A 20,574-nucleotide genomic window follows, 5' to 3' on the forward strand; every position below is an offset into this window, starting at 1 on the left:
ACTTTGTCAGTGGCTCATCCTGGTTTATTCATTAACTAGGTTGTAAATGTGCTAAATTAGTCCAGTACTTGAACACCCAAGATCTTATAGTATGTGAAATCTCTGCACATGCCATGTGATGATCCCAACTATATGAAGACTGAGAATAATGAAATTTCTCATTTTGGTATAAAGGAGAAAAACCTTTTTCAGTGATTCTTAATTATTTGGGAGGTTAGGAGTGGTAGGGTATAAACCCCACTCTAACTCCACCTCTGACTTTGTATAGTTGTTCCATTCTTGCATTTGCAATGTCCATAAATGGTGAAACCCACTGGGAAAGAAATATTAATACCATCAGATTAGATTATTTACATTCCAGTAGGCATTTTTTTTTTTTTTTGGCATTTGTCCAGATATATGAGTAGGCTAAAGCTTCAGGAAATAGCTAATTCAAATGTCATGAAAAATTCAAGAGGTTGTCTACATTTACATAGTGAAAATAAAAGAATAATGATTATCATAATCATAGATTATTTCCAAAATTGTCTTCTATTTGTCAAATGCTTTATTTTTAAAAAAAAATTAACTTATTTAATATTTATATTAAAAACACTACAATGGTTATATTGAAAACAATTTTTTACATTTATTTTTAAGATTTTTGAGTTCTAGTTTCCTTTATCTCTACCCACAATTAAGAATCCATGAAGCCATGCAAACCATTTCCATAAAAGTCAATTTGTGAAAGAAAACAAAGATTCCTAACCCCATGTAAATAAAAAAGCTCTCAAGAAAAAATTGTTAAAAAGAAAGAGATAGAGAAAGAGAGAATAATTCAATTATATTCAGACACAATTAGTTCCTTCTCTAGGTATTGATAGGATTTTTCATCATAAGTCCTTTAGACTAGGTGTGGATGATTGTACTACTGAGAATCACAAAGTTCTATTTTTGGGTGTTCTAATACTTTAAAATTTGTTTAGAATCATTATTTAAAGATTGGGTAAGTTCCTGCCTTTACTTTGTCATCTTGGCTCCACCTTCCAGAAGAAATTTTTTTCCAACTGCTTTATAACTATCATATTTATTGCTCACAATAGTCTTAGAAATAGATGTTATTCTTATTCCCATTTTAGATTGAGGAAATCAAGTCAAATGGAAGTTAAGGTTTTTTTTGTTGTTGTTGTTTTTTGCTAAGGCAATTGGGGATCACACAGCTAAGAAGTATTAAGTGTCTGAAGCTGGATTTGAACTCAGGTTCTCCTGACTTCAGGGCTTGTACTGTATACAGTGCACTACCTAGCTGCCTCCTATCATTGGATTTTTAAAGGTAATGCAATGGTGCTTTATGAAGCAACTGATGGCAGAGTAGATAGAGTGCTGGATCCGGAGTTAGGAAGACCTGAATTCAAGCCTGGCTTCAGAAACACTTACTAGGTGTCTAAACTTATTTCCTTATTTGACTAACTGCTTCATTCATCCTTGAGGATATGTAATGGTATCCTTTCTTATTAATGTAGACAACTTTTCCTTTCCTAAAATTACAATAAACACTGTATATTTAAAAGACCCCCATGTGACCAATGCTGAATTTCAACAAAATTAACACTGAACACAAATGTTCCCTTTGTGGTGTGATCAAATCTTTCAGTCTTCAATCAAATCACTTGTTAGGATTGATCTTATGTTCTTGCTGACTGTGCCAAGATATTCCTCAAACCTATATTCTGGGAACTTCTCCCTATCCTATTGTGAACACATACATCCTGGAGAGTTAGGGTCACTGAATATTATAGAAATCAAGATTATCAATGAAGCTTTATTATCCCATGTGATCTAGTCAATCAGAGAAGTAATAACATTATACATTCATGACCCACTTATTACAAAAGGGCACGTAGAGCCTTGTGCTTTCCTCTTGTCCCCCACTTGATGTAAGATACATCACCTTACCAACTTGTATTCACATTTTCTTCTAGGCACATATCTACTGGAATCCCTCATTAGGCATATTTTGGCCTTCTATAATACTTAGTAGATAAACCTTTATAGAGTCCTTCCTGGTGGTTTTTCCTATTCCTTAGCAGATGTAGTTTAAGAACATATTAATCTGATTTCCAATAACATTATCAGGGGGATGGAGGATTTTAGAATCATATGCAATGCTCATGTCCCAGGCATCAATGAAACCCACATTGAGATCCTGGAAAATGTCCCTCATAATGAGGTACTGAATATAGCCATGAAAGTTGACAGCTTGGGTAGGGTCCATGTGCATCTCCCGTAAGTTTTCTGATTTCAGGATAACTCTTGTATCTGGACTTCTTAGAAATAACCGTCTAATTGCCCTTTGGATATTGATAACTCTTCGGACAAAGATGTCAATGGGGAAGAGCCTGAAGTGTTGTCCTAAAGTAATGACAATGACTGTGCTTCTGTCTCCTGCTACTCTGTCAATTTCACGGGTAATATATTCATGATCTTTTAATGTGTATATTTGACTAGTCACAAATGGAAGTCCATGTTTTTTCCATTGAATATAAATGTGTCTTTGTGCATCCAGAAGTACATGCTTCTCAAATGGTCCACTTCCATGATGATCAAAATACTTCAGTGCTGATTGGGAAAAAAAAATCATTACATCTTTTAAGTGAAGAAAATAATCTTACTGCTTTTCAGTGCAGGGCAAATTATCTCATTCTTAATTAGTAATTAGAGAATAATTGTTATTTACCATGATACATTGTCAGCCTTCCCCAATTAAATTTTCCTTTGTTACACATGAAAGGAAAGAAAACTAATATTTTCTTGTGAAAAATGTGAGAATTATTTTGAAGATTTCCCAGCAACCCTATAAAAATCAAGAAAATCAAACAAAAAAAATCCCCATAGAAATACTGTTATTAAAAAAATAAATTCAGAAATCTTACTTTTCACAAATTTGGATAAGTACTTTATCCACTGGCGTAGGGTAGAATCTCCCATGAGGTAAATGAGTTTTCCTTTCAAACAATTATTGATTTCAGTCACATTGCTTAGCTGATTTAGTTTACAAAATGCTGGATTCCACTTCTCTTGCAAAGAATAACCACTGGGAATAGGGGACTTCATTCCAATCTGGCATTTCTCTTTTACTGTTTCAACATCTGATAAATTCAATGCATTCAGAATTAGTCTATCAGAGTAATCTTCCTCTCTATTACAATTACCAAAATATTCAATCAGATTGATGCTGTCTCTCACTAATCAGAGAAAAGGTGGTTCAAGCAATGCCCTGAGAATACCCATATGTAGATGCCACCTGAGGGATGGCTTTAATAGCCTCTTCAAGACTCATTTCAGGAATCCTAAGACTTTTATGAGAGTTCTTTTTATGTGAAGATAATGCCACTAATTCCACTTCAAAATATTCATTTTGAATTGGTCTTCTAGTAGTGGATAGTGGTTTACTCTACTCCATCTGTACTCCTTCACCTGATCTCCCTTGTGACCCAGGCCATTCACATATCTGATGGTTTTTGGTTCAAAGAACAATCTGACTATGAAACAGAGCAAAGCTACTTGGGTCCCTGAAGAAGAAATTGCTGATATTAGCATCATTATAATGGCATTCCAATGAAGAAAACTAACTACATGGAGAAAATGAAATAAAAATCTCATCTGTTGTTGCACTGTGGTTCAAAAAACCTACCAGCAGGATGAACCTTCACCCTTGTCTTCCTTTTCTCTGTTCAAGGACCCCCAGACACCAAGATCCTTTTGGAAACAGTAAGATGGAAGAGTAGAATGACTGTTCACACTGCTTGGATGATCTGGAAGTCTCCAACTGCAATTCTATAGTGAGATGGAGTACCAATTAGATTTACCATCTACCTTGCCACTGCATCCAGAACTATCATGGACCTTTCAATTTGTCACAGCACTCCAGACCTCTAGACTTCTAGGACACTGCTCATCTGATCTGCTCACACTAATACAAAATGGTAACATCTATCTAATCTTTGAACATTTAGAGATGCTAGGATTTTCCAAATACGCTACAGCTGAACTCTCTTAGACATATTGTCTCTCCCAATTTAAAGTGCGAGCTCCTTGGGAACTAAGACTGTCTTATCTTTTCCATCTGTATCTGTAGCATTTAGCAAAGGATTTGGCAAGTAATAAATATTTGGGAAATTTTTAAATTCATTCAAAACATGGATTAGTTCCTACTGTGAAAAGAAAAAAGATATTTCAATCATAATATCAGGTAGAAATACATATCAAAAAGCCAAAAACCATAGGAGACAAAAAGGAAGAAAAAAAGAGGAAAATACAATCAACTTTCCTTCACTTTTTCAATTCAGATGATTACAGTAACTGACATTGATAAGGAAAAGATGCAGCCAGATGCCCCTTATGATGATTCTAATACTTTCTTTATTTAAAGAAAGTCAAGAAACATCAGAAATATCAGAAAAAGTCACTTAGACAGAAGGCAAAAAAAAAAAAAAAAAAAAAAAAACCTTGAACAAAAGTTTATAAATCTGGGGAAAGAACAAAGAATTGTTCTTGTGCCCTGATTCATGCCTTTTCAAAGACTCAGGATTATACCTTAACTTGGCAATTGATTTTATCTCAAAAAAATTGATCTACTTGATATCCTGACTTTGGAAGAAATGAAGAAGTAAAGTGATTTATTCTATCTAGAAAAGCTCAACTACATTAAAATAAAACTGGAAAATACTATTATTGGTTCCCAAATCCCAGAGTTACCAAATATTCAGCAATAAAAATATAACTTCATAATGTATAGAAATCTTTATTTCATTATTTGGATTATTATATGCTTCAGATGAGAGACTATGAGGGAAATAAATAAACTCGTTTTTATGTAATATTTTACAATTTGTGAATCGATATTTAGACCCTGGCTAAGGCCTAAATCCAAAAAACAAAATGATTCTTGAGATCTGAATGGGGAAGTGGCACACAACCACACAACTTTGTTAGAGATTTTAAATATATGAGCAGAAGGAAAATAAGGAAGCTAAAGGAAGAGTCCTCAAATGTGGAAGAAATCCCTGTAGTCTGAATTGCGTAGTGGCTCTGATTTTTCATCAGAGTAAAAATCATTAAATCATAGATTTAAAACTTGAAGGATTTTCAGAGGTCAAGTCCCCTCATTTCACAGATAAGGAAGATATTGTTTATAGTGATTTACTGACTTTCTAGCTTTCATTGTCTAGACATGAGACTTAAAGTCAGGAAACCTGAATTCAAAACCCACTTTGAGTGTTTATTGGCTATATAACTTTGGACAAACTCATGTAATTTCTCTGTTCTTCAGTTTCTTTATATTTAAAATGGGTTGAATTCAATGATCTCCAAGGTCACCTTCAGTTCTAAGACTGCTTTTATGAGTTTACAGGTGGCAGAATAGGGATATGAATCCATATTATCTGTTCAAATCCAGCATTCTTTCTATGGCATCAAGTTGAAAAAGAATGCAAAATTCGTTTAAAAAATAAAGAAAAGAAAAGGAAAAAAGAAAGAAAAGTTGCAGATCAATATCCACATACTCAGGAGCATCAGGTATAATATTATACACAGGATTTCCTAAAGACTGGACACCATTTTAATTACTTCTCTACCCCAAATTTTCTATCCAATTTCAGTAATATTTTGTTCATGGAAATATGTTTGTATTTTTATAATATATGTCACTTTAAAATAGAATTGGCTTTACAAAGTTTTCCACGTTGGTCAGTTGGTTGATTGAACAACAACAACAAAAATGCATTTCTGTTATATAAATTGAGTGAGATTTCCATTTGTCATTGAAGCCCATGGGGTAAAACTGCATTTCCAGAAAAATTCCAGGCTCATTGACTCACAAATTGAGATGGTTCCAGTAGAAGTCTAAAAGGGAATCTATTTTTCCCACTGACTTCATCATAGATGCCTTCAAATGGTACTAGAGCAGAATGATTGGCCAGAGGGAAATAATTCCTGTACAGATTGAAATGGGGGCAAATGAAAATGCACACACCCATGCTTTGATGACAGATGTGGCTAATTAAGAAGAAAAACTTGTTTAATTTCCTAGCATAGGATTTCTTATTTTCTCATGTTCAAGGAATCTGACACTCTTCATATTTCCTTTGACATCCCCTGAGGTGTTCCCTGGTCATAATACAAGCAGAATTGCAAGTGGATGAAAATGAGTAACTTTTAAAGAATTATTGAGCATGATTCACAATAGAACAAAGCAGGACAGACTTACTGTTACAATGGGAAACCATGATGGGTTCAAAGTCTCTCATAATTTCAATGTCTACATCATACCTTAAAGAAACAAGAATACAAGTTAACCTATGTTCAACTTAGATGCAATATGCAGAACTACAATAATAAAAACAAAAACTCTAAATATATCCCTAAATTTTTGCAGTTTTTTTTTCTTTCAACAGCAAAGTGATTCAATAGATGTAGCACTGGACTTGGGGTCAAGAAGACCTGATCAAAATCCACTTTCAGACACTTACTGTCTAAGTTTCCTCAACTGATAAATGGGGATAATAATAGCACCTACCTCCTAGGTTATATGTGCCTTACATGATATAATATTGGTTAAAAAAATACTTAGCTCTGTGTCTGTGATACATTAGAAGCTTATTAACTATTTCATTTTCTTCCTTCCCATCCTTTGCCTGTCTTTAGGTTAGAGAGGTAATATAGTACAGAGGAAAAAAAGAATTCAGATTTTACCTCTGACATATACCAATTAAAATAACCATGGAAAAGGCACAGTTTCTCAGTGTCTCTGGAAAATCTCTGACTATAAAGGATTTGCTGATATATAGACATGCATAGATAGAGAGTGAAATTCATAGGATTGGAAAGGAAAATTTTTTAATAAATCAAAAAGAATGTTTTGATTAACCCAACTCTTCTAGGTTGGCATTTGTGGATGTTTTTCCGCCCCTAGATTCAGGCCCCATATTTTCTTGTATGAATCAGCTTTTCCAATATAATCTATATGTTACATTGAAAAAGATATTAATAAAAATGAAAATTATTAAAACCAATCCTATAAGTCATTAATTACATTTAGGGGATACAGTGAATAAAGTGCCAGTTATAAGACAGAAAGACTTGAATTCAAATCTGACCTTAAATTCTTGCTTACTATGTGACCTTGGGTAAACCACTTAAGTTCTACCTCAGTTTTTTTCATTTGTAGAATGTGAATAAAAATAGCATCTTAGATACAATGAAATATTGGGAATGCACTATATAAATGTTAGATATCGTTACTGAATCCATGAGCTTATATGATACAGATTGCTTTACCTTGGACCTCCTCTTTCATGGATCAAATTCAAACAAATATAATATGGCTAATTTGTTTCATCAAGGTAAAATAATCTTTCATGTGTAAGTATGATTTGACCCCTAAATCCCACTATACTTACTTATGTAAGAGATTTTTCTCCTGTTTACTAAGATAAGAAACTCCATTATTCTTGGTCTTCATATGGGTCAGTGCATCACAAGATACGTATGTAGGTTTCACACAGTAGAAGGCTTCTTGGTCTCGGTGGTCCAGATACTGGCACAGTTCAGCACTTGTATTTAGAACCAAGCCACATTTACTTAAGACTTGGGATTTGCCATTGACAAATTGACCCATGAAAGTCACCTTACCATACCCCCTATTCCTTGCTCTCCAGAGGGCAGACACCCCTTCACTGGGATAGATGAGCAGAAGAGACACAGAGACTTTGCCTGCCCAGAATAAAGTGAAGCTGACAAGGTAGGTGCCGTTGTTGAAATCTGTCAACTTTCCTGAAGCTCCTGCCTTCAGATCTGGGGAAGAAATCCTGGCCCTTAAGAAGTCTCCTCCATATTCTTTTCTGCGTCCCAAATAGTCTCTTGCCTCCAGGTGGATGTTTAGCTGATCCCCTTTGCAGTAAGTGGTCCTAGGACTGATGATTCTGGCCACACTATGGGCTGCACTTGTGGTGGTATTGACATGAGAGAATGGTCTGTGTGGGATCTGATGATCCAGGTGCTCTATGATTTTCTTTATTTTTAAATCAGTCTCTGTGGGTTCTGTGGCTGTTCTGAGTGGTGTTTCAGGACATGAAGATTTTCTGCAAGTGTCCAAACAATGACCAGAAGGAATGAGAACAGAAGGAAACTGAAACAATAAGAAAATGACATATTATGTGAATATTGCACAAAACATATTTGTAGTTTGTTATCACTATTTCTTTCCAGTTTATGGATAATAAATAAAACATGAAATTAGAATTTCAGAGCTATAAGAAGTATGTACTATTTATTACGTAAAGCATTTCTAGCATGTGCTCATGGACACATAATATTATTATTATATATATTTAATTAATATATAGGAGGGATAAGTACTAGGCTTGTGATGTCATTTCCAAAGGATAGTTTAAGGTGAAGGAACTCCTTTTACCATGTAGATTGAGACTTTCTCTGCAATTTATAATATCAGAGTTGTCTAAAGTATTGAAAGGTTAAAGTGACCAGCTCAGGGTTACGCAGCAAATACATGTCAGATATGATATTTGAATCCAGGTCTTCTTGTCTTTGAAGATGGCTCTCTATCCACTAAACCACCTTGTCTCTCCTATATAAATGAATACACATATACGCACACATGATTTTAATGTATGTTTGTTGGGTACATTTTTCTATACTTGTACCTAAGTATCTATACATGTATATACATGTATTTATGATTATACATATATATTTCTTTTAAAGACTGAATTTAACAGAAATTCAGTTTTTCAAACATTTTTATTTCTTTGTATATTGAAATTTTTATTTGTGATTATTATGTTCACATGGATACATTTTTAAGAGAGAAGAGTAAATGATACTTGGAAATGCAGATAAAATTAATAACAGCAATTAGATATAAGAACAGAGAGCCAAAGTTCTGGAGTTTACATCCCATTGTATACTCAAGCTACCACCTGTGTTTATCTATGGAACTAGAGTTAATAAATCGCCTTACTTGGGGAAAAAAATCAATTATCTATCAATCAATAAAATAGTAAATAAACAAAATCAATAATTTTGATTTAGGAAGAAGAAAAGCATATTGCAAACATCAGGATAGGTCATTTCAGTGATTGTTTAGAACCCAGCTCAGACTGGTTCTGGAGTAGTCATGCCAAGAAACTTTATTTTTGTGCTTATGGACAATTCCAAGACTCTTCATGGTCAGAAACAAGTCAGTCAAATGTGCTATTTTTTTTTCTTCCCAATCCAGAAATCAGTTTAGAATTTGATATATCCTGGATTCTCAAACACTATTAAGGCTTCTTAAAACTATTCTAGAAGTTTGAGTTGAACCTGAGGTAAATCAAGAAAGTGCTCAAATTCCTGGGTTGTTTGCAGAGCTGTGGGTAAATTTCAAGGACAACATCTCTGGCCAATATGGGAGCAAGGAGGAAGGTTGAGGTATTTGTTTAGTTAACTGTCATTCCTTTGTGCAAGCTATGGCATTTACTTCATTTGTCTTGGAGTAATTGTCAATACTAAAAGAGAAAACAATGCTTACCTTTAAGAAGTTTTCTGAAGCCATCAAAATGATAAAGACAGCTAATACTGACATCAAAAGCAGCAGTATTTGACAAGTAGTCATAGAAGAAGTCATGGTATGTCTTTTGAGAGGTGACCGGGAGAGAAGAAAGGACACAAAGGTGAAAGAACATTCTTTCATGCTCATTTGCCCTCATTTTCAGATATTCTGCGATATACTGGACTCCATTTCTTTTCAGTGCCTGGCTCTTTAGTTCTAGTCTCACATTATTAGCCGATTTTTTAGAGAAATTAAGAAAGATCCTGATGCTCAAAAAACCAGACCAAATTATTAAAAAAAAAATCTGTTTTTTTGATCTTTGAATTTATTCCCCTTTCATCCTCTCCATTACAAACAATTGTCCTTTCAGTTTCATTCTCCCATCAGAAAACAAAATAGGTACATATTGAGCAAACAGGTACAAAAGGTCAGTCCTGAGATTTTGTTGCTACCTACATGAACAGCCCAGGAGCTATTTATTTGTTCTTTGTTCTTCCTAATGGCTAGCCCACCTTTCTCAGAAATTTGCTAAATGATAAGACATAGGGACATCTTTATGTATAAGTCTTCATTGGTAATATTTTGGGGCAATTAATACTCACAAACTGGAAATAGGTTCTATTCTGAGAGTTTATGCAACACGTGTATTTTCAATCCTAGCAATAACATGCAGACTGCTTTTGATTGCCTCATCAGTAAGAATCTCTTGAATTTTATAGTTTTGTATCTAAAAAAAATGTGCAACGTAAGGACAGATTAAGTAGACACTAGTTATTTCACAAAGCATTTATTATAGTTTGATTAAATTGAGATAAGCACATGGGATAGGAGAATTCTGTTTAAGTCAGAGTTTGAGTGCAGATGATGGATGTTTTAGCCTATCTCTAACCATCTGTGACACTTCTGATAAAAGGGGCCAAGTCTAACAAGTTTGCAACAGAATTTTGGTTGGTTTGAGAGACTTTAAAGCTAACTGGATTTTACTCTACTGAGTCTAATTCATTGTGTAATTAATGAACAGAAAATATAGTAAGTTCAACACTCCTCTAATAATTGTTGAACTATGAAAGTGTGGTCCACTGTTGAAAATGATCTACTAATATTTATCTGTTGTCTTCTCATATTTTCATAAATGTAACCGTGTGTGTGTGTGTGTGTGTGTGTGTGTGTGTGAGTGTAGATGTAAGATTTGTGAAAATATGAGAATATATATATATATATATATATATGTTTGTCATAAAGACTTTATACAAAGATGATAAACTTGGAAACTGAACCACAATGAAGAAAACCATTATAGATTATCCCATACTAAAATTAAATTGGATCTAGATTTTTAAAGGGGAAAAACAAAAATTATTTAATTTTTCATAATGCTTTAACATTTACAAAGTTATTTTTTCATAATTACCCTCTGAAGGAAAGAACAAATACTACTAGCCTTTTTTAAACTATGAGGAAATTGAGCCTAAGATTTATTAAATAACTTGTCCTTCATTACATAACTAGTAGGTGGCAGAGAGGGGAAATAAATCCAGGTTTTTTATTTCAAATCCTAGTTTTTCTGATATCTTTTTACATAACTTCATTTTAAGTAAGGAGAAGAAACCACAAAATTCTATTAGAAAGTCATTCTCAAAGAACTATAAATATGAATGTTATCTTTAAGTATAGCCGTTTGGTGGAAATGTCTATTTTCATAGTTAATGAATTTCTCATCAGTAGATGTCTTTTTGTGGAGCCTGGATGACCACTCATCAACAATATTGTATAGTGGGCTAATGGATGTATAGCTAGATAATAATTGGACTAGATGGCCATCTGAACCTTTGTAATTTTATGATTTTTAAGAACAATAATAATTGTATAATTATTGAACCATTTCATGTTCTGACCATGTAAGGAAGATATATATATTGTGGAAGTAAGTAATCTGCAGCCCATTACCAGTAATGGCACAAACGATATAATCTAGGATATATAATTGAAAAATCAATTGGACCAGTTATATAGTACAATCAAGAACTGACTAAGCTAAGATTAGCAATGGAATGATAAAAAATCTAAAGATACTTCTCCAGCACATTGGGTAGATCTATCAGTGAACATTTATAGAATGAAATAATCAAATTAGCTCAGTTGTGATAGTTTGTACCACACATTGTATACATGTACTTCAAGAAAGTTAGCACTTATTCTTCTGAAAATAGAAAAGCTATCTGGTAATTTCAAAACATGCAAATGTTTCTTTGGATTTCACCACTCTGACTGCAGACTAGGGATAATTCATTCTGATGTTTCCAACTCATCTTAAAAACTTAATTGTTTAATGAATTTTAGATTATTTTGGAAAAGACACTGGATAACTCTCTTATAATTCCATCTTTTATGAATAATAAAAGTCATTTTGAAGGAGGTTGAGTAATGTGTCCAAAGTCATCAGAGTAAGGACCCAATCAGAATCAGGACAGAATCCCAGTTCTCCTGATTCCAAGTTCTGTGTTTTTGTTTTTTGTTTTTTTTTTTTCCTAACATTTTATTTATTTATTTTTACAAAATTTTTGTTGATGCTTTTTAAAACAAACCAATAATTTCCAAATACAGAAAGGACGAAATGTATATATATGTGTGTGTGTATGTATATATATATATATATTTACTGAAGCAATCGGGGTTAAGTGACTTGCTCAGGGTCACATAGGTAGGAAGTGTCTGAGACCAGACTTGAACTCAGGTCCTCCTGACTTCAGGACTGATGTTCTACATACTGAGCCACCTAGCTGCCCCAAGGACTGAATTTTTTTTTTTGCTGAAAACTATTAAATAAAAACATCTTTAGATTAAATAATTTAAATAAAACCTTTATAGTAATCATAACTGACTAAATTCTTTTTCTTTCCTAACTATAGTTGTGAAAGCTATGAACTTCCACTGTTCCTAGTAGTTGTGATTTAAGGTTGAGACCTCTCATGAACTATCATGCCCACCATCAAACTCATTGGTTATGATGTAGGAGTTAAAATAGCTCTTGCTCACTCTTTTTGTGATAGCAAGGACTTGGAAAAGGAGTGGATGCCCATCAATTGAGGAATGGCTGAACAAGCTGTGGTACATGGAGGTAATGGAATACTATTGTTCTATAAAAAATATGAACAAGCTGATTATAGAAAGGTCTGGAAAGATTTACATGAACTGATGTTGAGTGAAACAAAAAGAACCAGGAATACATTGTATACAATAACAGCAAGAAAGTGTGATGTTCAACTATGAAAAGCTTGGTTCTTCTCAGCACTTTAGTGGTCTGAAACAATTTCAAAAGACTTTGGACAGAAATGCCATCTGCATCCAGAAAAAAATCTAAGGAGACTGAATATAAGTCAACATATGCCATGTTTATTTCTTTTTTCTGTTTTTAAAAAAAATCTCTCCCATGGTTTTTCCCTTTTGCTCTGATTTTTCCTTTCCCAACATGATTCGTAAAGCAATGTGTATCAAAAATAAATAAACTTACTACAATGAAAAAATGAAATAGCTCTTGCTCTCCATTACCTCTTAAGCCCTCCCTTTATCACATCATTCAGCAATCTGCTCTCTTCTCAACTTTGTTTAATTCATATTTATTACCCAATCAAAATTCTTATAATTGTCCTCTATTGAACTCTAAGACACTCTCTTTAACAAGTTTAGGTTTTGACTCACCATCTTTCTTTCCTTCTCAAGTCCTGCTCTCATAACAGGAGACTTCAAAATCGATATCAATACTCTCATAAATATGCCATCTTCCCATTTTCTCAACCTATTCATTTACTATGATGCACATATTCACTTGGTCTCAGCTGTTTATAGCCTTGACCTTGTCATCATTAATAAGTGTTCTACTTCCATGTTTATAAACTCTGAAATTCTTTTATCTGATCATAATAGTTGTCATTTCAGCTCTCCATCTATTTACAACTTCTCACCCTTCTCTTCATCAGTAAATAAATGTTATTTGCTTAATATGTGCCAGGCATTGTTCTGACCACTGGATAAATAATAACAAAAATAGAAAAAAGACAATTTCTACTCCCAAAGAGATCATAATTTTATGTGAGAGAGATAATATGCAAACAACTTTATAAAAATAAGGGAATAATTTAAAAAATCAACAGAGGGGATACACTAAATTTAAGAGATTGGGAAAGGCTTCCCGTTGAAGTTAAATTTTAGCTGGAATTTGAAGAAAGCTAGGAATGCTAGGAGGTAGAGATGGAAGAACTAGGAATAGGGAACACAAAATTAAATGCAGACTTGGGAAATGGTGCCTTTTACCAAGAATAGTAAAGAGGCCAGTGTCACTGGTGCTATAATGATACTATAAAAGGACTGGAAAGATGGAGGCAGACAGATTATGAAGGACTTTGAATACCAAACAGAGGTTTGATGCTAGAGGTGATAGAAAATCTCTCTATTTATTGAGTAGGAGTTCAGGGGAATGAACATAGTCAGGACATGGTCAGAAATATACTTTAGGAAGATCACTGTGACATCTGAATGGGGTATGCACTGGAGTGGAAAGAAACTTTTTGCCAGGCAGACCAACCAATGAGCTGTGAAATATCACAGCTTACATGCTAAGGGCTTGCACCAAGTAGGAATGTGAAAGGGGTGAAAAGGAAGTATGTGAGAGATTTGAGCCTAGTTGATTAAGAGGATGGGAATACCCTGATTTTAGGTCCTTCCACCCATCAGTTCTTTCTGAAATCATTATTTCTGTACTGACTATATACTCTCCTCTTTTCCACAGAGGCAGCTGGGTAAAGCAATAAATAGATATGTCACTGGGCCTGAAGTCAGGAAGATCTGGATTAAAATCTAACTTCAGACATTTACTAGCAGTGTGACTCTGGACAAGTCATTTTATCTGTTCACCTTGGTTTCTTCAACTATAACATGGAAATAAAATTAATATTTATCTCCCTGGATTGTTGTGAGAGCACTCTCTTCTTCACTTGTCTCCATTTCACATCACTTGAATTCCTACTCCCAATATTTTCTCCTTCATCTCATCTGATGAGTTAACTCTTTTCCTCATCAAGGAAAAAATCTCTCTTCCTTTTTACTACTTCTTCCCTGTTTCCTAAAAACATGTCTATGTCTCCTCTCTCTTGGTCCATCCTTCTCCACTAGCTATGATCCTCTATTTTCTCCCTTTTGTGGAACAATTCCTTGAGAAAGCCAAAATTATCGCCTTTATCATTCTCATTTTCTCCTAAACTCTTTACAATCTGGCTTAATGATGAATTATATCATTATTCAACAGAAACTTCTATCTTCAAAGTTACCAATAATGTCTTAATAACCAAATCTAATAGTTTTTCCTCATTACAGATCCTTCTTGACTTCTTTGCAGTTTTTGATACTGTAGGTAACTTTTCTGGATACTCTTTTGTTCTCTAGATTTTTGACACTGCTGTCTCTGGTTCTTCTACTTCTCTGATGAATCCTTAGTGTCTTTTGCTAAATCTTCCTAGTCATGTCCACCCACTATGGGTGTCCTTCAAGGTTCTGTCTTTAGTTAGTTTCTCTTCTCTCTATATATGATTTTGTTGGATCTCATTAGCTCTCATGAATTTAATTAAGTTCTCCAAATAATGTAGATTATATTATCATCTCACAAATGATTCTCAGATTTGTATGTCTAACCACAACTTCTTTTCTGATCTTGAGACTTGCATCTCCAATGAACTATTGAACACTTCAAATTGGTTATCTTTTAGACACATTAAATAACATGTCTAAAACAGCTCATTATTCTTTTCCCTAAAGCTTCCCCTTTTTCTAAGTTATCATTAACATGCCTGAGGACATCACCGTCCTTCTACTCATTCAGGCTCACCATTCTAGGTGTCATTCTCTGTTATCATTCTTTTACCCCAAATTCCATGCAATCTGTTGCCAAATCCTGTCAGTTATTTTTGGATTAACTTTTATACATGTCCCTTTCTCTCCTCTGATACTGCTACCATTTTGGTTCAACTTGCCATCTCATGTCTGGATTACTGAAATAAACTTTTGACTGGTTTCCCTGCCTCAAATCTTTCTCTATTTCAGTTCACAGCTCCAATTAGCTTCCTAAAGCACAAGCTTGAACATGTTGTACTTCATTTAATAAGCTCTAGTCCTTAACTATTAGTTATAGGATCAAGTATAATCTTCTGTTTGACTTTTAAAGTCTTTCATAATCTGGTCCTTTTATTCTTCTTCCTTTTTTCTTTCTTCCTTCTTCCCTCCCTTCCTGCCTCTCTCTCTCCCTCCCTCTGTCTCTGTCTTTGTTTCTGTGTCTCTGTTTCTCTTTTTTTTTCTCTCTCTCTCTCTCCCTCCTGTACTCTTCTCAACATATTCTATAATCCAGTAAGACTGGACTCCTTGCAATTTTTAAATTTTATTTGTTCTTTTTAATGCAAGAATAGAAGGTTGGGTATCTTAGGAAACCAAGAAATATGGAGTAAAAATATTTGTCCCCTTTATGGATCAATTTCCCAAACTCAATGTAAAAGGCATATCAATGTCCTTTTTATTTTTTTATTTACATAGAATAACTTATATCTTCTATTTTATTTATTTAATATTTTCCCCAGTTACATGCAAAATAAATATATATATAATATACATATGTATATATATATATTTAACATTTTTGAGTTCTAGGTTCTCTCCTTTAATCCCTCCCGCAATTAAGAAATCACTTGTGAAATTATACAAAACATTTCCATGAAAAAAAACCCCATAGATTTCCCACTCTAATGAAAATTAAAACCCTCAAGAAAAATTAAGTTAAAAAGAGTGAGAGAGAGAGAACAATAGGAAGAGAAAGATAGAATGCTTTAATCTATATTCAGAAACAATCGGTTCCTTCTCTGGTTATGGATAGGATATTTCATCATTAATCCTTCAGAGTAGTTGTGTGTGGCGTTCTCTTCTTTTTTATAATATATGATGGTTCTCTGGGAGCAGGTTTCTTAGGAAGGCTTTCTGGAGGCAGTCTTAGTTTAAGTTCAAATCAATTATCACTTCAAATGCAGACAGCTGATAAAATCCAAATGTTTATTTTCTCCTTCTAAGTCTTATCTCTTTCCTTGGGCCTGGTTAGCTTTCTTAGAGGTCTCTCTCCCTCCTTGGTTCCAAGAGCTCTTGCAGCTTGTGTTTTGTCATCTCCAGCTCCCTCTGAATCTTGGTTCTGCCTGACTGCAGATTAGCTTCTCAATCTCCTTAACTGAATTCTCACTCTGTCAATCTTCCAAAGTGACTTCTGGCTCTAGCTCAACTTCGACTCGTAGCTTCTTTTGAACTGACTCTGTTTGACTGACTGACTGAAGCTCTTTTTATGCTCGGTGTAAAAGGTTGACTCCTCCTCCGAGAGTGGGATTATGGGAGGTGTGAATTCACAAAGTTACAAAGCTAACTTTGTGTATCTCCCATACTTGTGAATTCCAATGTGTGAGCTCTAATGTGTGACCTCTAATGTGTAAACTCTTAAAGGTACAAACCCAAGCACACAAGCATTGCTTCCATCAATTCCACTTAGTACCTTGTTTCAAGTTCTGGCCCATAACATCTCCTTGTAGGATTAAATCAATCATACTGAACCATGCTAAATTAGATAATTATTGTCTCTATCAATTCTAATGACTTAACACTTTGTAAGGATTCCAACAGTTGTGGATGATTGTACTACTGAGAATAGCAAAGTCATTCACAACTGGTCTTCTCAGAACACTGCTATTACTTTATATACAGTACATTTCACTTTGCTTGAGTTCATGGAGGACTTTTCAGATTTTTTTTTTTCCTGAGAGCATCCTGCTTATCATTTCCCAAAGAATGATAATATTCCGCTATAAAAACAAACCACAGTTTATTGAGTAATTCCCCAATTGATGGCATCTCCCCAATTATCTTTTTTTTTTGCCCTGTGAAGAGAATTGCTACAAATATTTTTTTACACATATAGGTTATTTTCTTTTCTTTAAAAAAAAAATCTTTTTTGGTATTCATGCCTTGTGTTGTAAGGTCAAAGAATATGCATGATTTTAAGGGCCTTTTGGGCACAAATCATATCTTTCAGTTCTTTATCAATTGGGGCATAGCTCTTATTTTTATTTTTTTTTTTTACAAATTTGACTAAGTTCCCTCTGTGCTTGAGAAATGAGACCTTATCAGAAAAAGTTGCTTTGAAATTATTTTTACAATCACTATTTCTAATTGTATCTCTCCCCAATTTATTCTTTCTCCTTTCACCCAGTCCCTCCTCAAAAATATTTTGCTACTGACCACTCCTTTCCCCAATATGCACTTTCTTTCATCATCTTCCACCCCTTCCCACATCCCATTCCACTCCTATTTTCCTGTAGGATAAGATAGATTCCTATACCTCTACTGAGTATATGTGTTATTCCTCTTTGAGCCAGTTCTGATGAGAGTAAGGTTTACTCACTTACCCTTTCTTTCCCTTCTTCCCCTCACTGTAAAAGCTTATTCTTGCCTCTTTTTTGTGGCAGATAAATTTTACTCTTCCACCTTTCCTTTTCCCTTTCCCTTTCTTCCAGTACTCTTTCACCCTTAATTTCATCATTTTACAAAATATATTGTTCTTTCAGATTCAACTCATACCTGCACCCTCTGTCTATATTTACTCTAAGTACCATAATGAGAAAGTTCTAATGGGTTACAAGTATCTTCCTCCAATGTAGAAATGTAACTAGATAAATCTTGTTAAGTCCCTTGTGATATCACTTCCTGATTATCTCCTTTTGCTTCTCCAGAGTTCTGTATTTGAAAATTAAATTTTCCATTCAGCTCATCTTTTATCACAAATACTTGAAAATCTTCTATTTCACTGAATGACTATCTTTTCTTCTGAAGGACTGTACTCAGTCTTGCTAAGCAGGTGATTCTTGGATATAATCATAGCTCCATTGCTCTATTATATTCCAACTCCTGTGTGTGTGTGTGTGTGTGTGTGTGTGTTGTGTTTAATGTAGAAGCTGTTAAATCTTGTGTTATTCTGACTGTGGCTCCACTTCACTTGAATTGTTTCTTTCAGGATGTTTGAAATATTTTCTCTTCACCTGGGAATTCCAGAATTTGGCTTTAATATTCTTGGGAGCTTTCATTTAAAGAAGTGATTGGAGGACTCTTTAAATTTCTATTTTACCCTCTGGTTCTGGAATATCAAAACAGTTTTCTCTGATAATTTCTTAAAAGATGATGTTGAGACTCTTTTTCTGATCATGATTTTTAGGTAGACCAATAATTTTTAAATGACTTCTCCCGGATCTATTTTTCAGGTCAGTTGTTATGAGATGTTTCACATTTTTTATATTTTTTCCTTTTTTTTTTTTTTTGTTTTGCTTTGTTGTTTCTTGATTTCTCATAAAGATATTAGCTTCCATTTGCTCAATTCTATTTTTAAGGAATTATTTTCTTCAATGAGCTTTCATACCTGATTTCCCAATTAACCAATTTTGCTTTTTTTTTTTTTCTGAGTCAATTGGAGTTAAGTGACTTGCCACAGCTAGGAAGTGTTAAGCATCTGAGACCAAATTTTTGAACTTAGGTCCTCCTGACTTCAGGACTGGTGCTCTATCCACTGCACCACCTAGCTTCCCCACCAATTTTGCTTTTTAAGGCATTCTTCTCCTCATTAGCTTTTTGCATTTCCTTTTGTACCATTCTCAATACTTTTCCTAATTTTTCCTTTATCTCTCTTACTTGATTTTCAGAATCCTTTTTGAGCTCTTCCATGGCCTGAGCCCAATTCTTATTTTTCTTGGAATCTTTGAATGGAGGAACTTTGACTTTGTTATCATCTTTTATGTGCTTTAATCTTCCAACATCACTATAATAATTTTCAATGATCAGAAACTTTTTTTGTTGTTTTCTCATTTTCTAGCCTATTACTCAGCTGTTAACTCTGTTAAAGTAGGGCTCTGTTTCTAGGATGGAGGGTGCATTGCCTCAAGTTTCAGAGGTTTTGTGTAGCTGTTTTCAGAGATCCTTCTAGGAATCTAAATACAAGTACTCTTTTCTGTCTTGGAGCTGTTAGTAGTGTCCCTGCCCCACTGTAACTGTAAAATCTAGTATGCTAACAACAAGATTTTATGATGATCAATTCTGAAGGACGTGACTCTTTCCAACAATGAGATGATTGAAGCCAGTTGCAATGATCTTGTGATGAAGAAAATCATCTACATCCAGAGAGAGGACTGTAGGAACGGAGAGGGTATCACAAATAGCATTTTCACTCTTTTTGTTGTTTGCTTGCGTTTTGTTTTCTTTCTCATTTTTGTCCTTTTTGATCTGATTTTCTTGTGCAACAAGATAATTGTATAAATATGTATACAAATATTGGATTAACGTATATTTTAATATGTTTAACATATATTGGAATACCTGTGAGGGGGGAGGGAAAGATGGGAAAATTTGGAATACAAGGTTTTGCAGGGGTCGATGTTGAAAAATTATCCATGCATATGTTTTGATAATAAAAAGCTTTAATAAAAAACATCCTCGAGAAAAATAAAGTTTTTAAAAATGCTAAAAAAAAAAAAAGATCTAGTGTGCTAAATCAACAGAGTTCTGCATTAGTGCTGCTGGGGCTATGCTGGTATCATGGGTGCTGGGATTGCTCACTAGACTTCCACCCTGGTTCCACAGACCTTTTCTCCTGACCTTCCAAGTCCTCTTTGGTGTTTCTGAGCTGAGAAGTCTGGAAGCCATTCTTCCTGCCGTTGATTGAGAAGTCTGGCTTGAGGCTGGATCCCAATCTGGGACTGGGGCTGGATCAAGGCTAAATTGCTAGGACCTGCATCAGGACTACACACTGGGCTCTCACTCTGGTGTCACAGACCTTTTCTACTGAGCTTTTCAGTTGCTTTCAGCTGGAAAATAAAGAGTGAACATACATCTATTAGTTTCCATTCATTCTTCATAGTTCTCTCTCT

General features: G+C 34.3%; 1 protein-coding gene across 1 annotated transcript; it reads right to left on the reverse strand.

Moving 5' to 3' along the window:
* Window positions 1-603: 603 nt before the first annotated feature.
* On the reverse strand, window positions 604-9,819 carry LOC127555014 (NXPE family member 1-like). The gene is made up of 5 exons (XM_051987012.1): window positions 9,569-9,819; window positions 7,440-8,167; window positions 6,248-6,309; window positions 2,913-3,128; window positions 604-2,598 (listed from the first exon to the last, which is right to left on the reverse strand). The coding sequence occupies exons 1-5, from the start codon at window positions 9,734-9,736 to the stop codon at window positions 2,063-2,065; spliced, it is 1,710 nt and encodes a 569-aa protein (XP_051842972.1). The 5' UTR covers window positions 9,737-9,819; the 3' UTR covers window positions 604-2,062.
* Window positions 9,820-20,574: the final 10,755 nt, after the last annotated feature.

This window comes from Antechinus flavipes, chromosome 3 (genome assembly GCF_016432865.1).
Source record: "Antechinus flavipes isolate AdamAnt ecotype Samford, QLD, Australia chromosome 3, AdamAnt_v2, whole genome shotgun sequence".
NCBI lineage: Eukaryota > Metazoa > Chordata > Mammalia > Dasyuromorphia > Dasyuridae > Antechinus > Antechinus flavipes.

What these genes read in the sequence shown, in the direction of transcription:
- LOC127555014 (XM_051987012.1), bottom strand. Translation starts at nt 9,736, where the DNA reads ATGAGCATGAAAGAATGTTCTTTCACCTTTGTGTCCTTTCTTCTCTCC. An exon ending in CTTCAGAAAACTTCTTAAAG is followed by an intron (nt 8,168 to 9,568) that starts GTAAGCATTGTT and finishes TTATTGTTTCAG; the next exon opens with TTTCCTTCTGTTCTCATTCC. An exon ending in GAGAAAAATCTCTTACATAA is followed by an intron (nt 6,310 to 7,439) that starts GTAAGTATAGTG and finishes TGTTTCTTTAAG; the next exon opens with GTATGATGTAGACATTGAAA.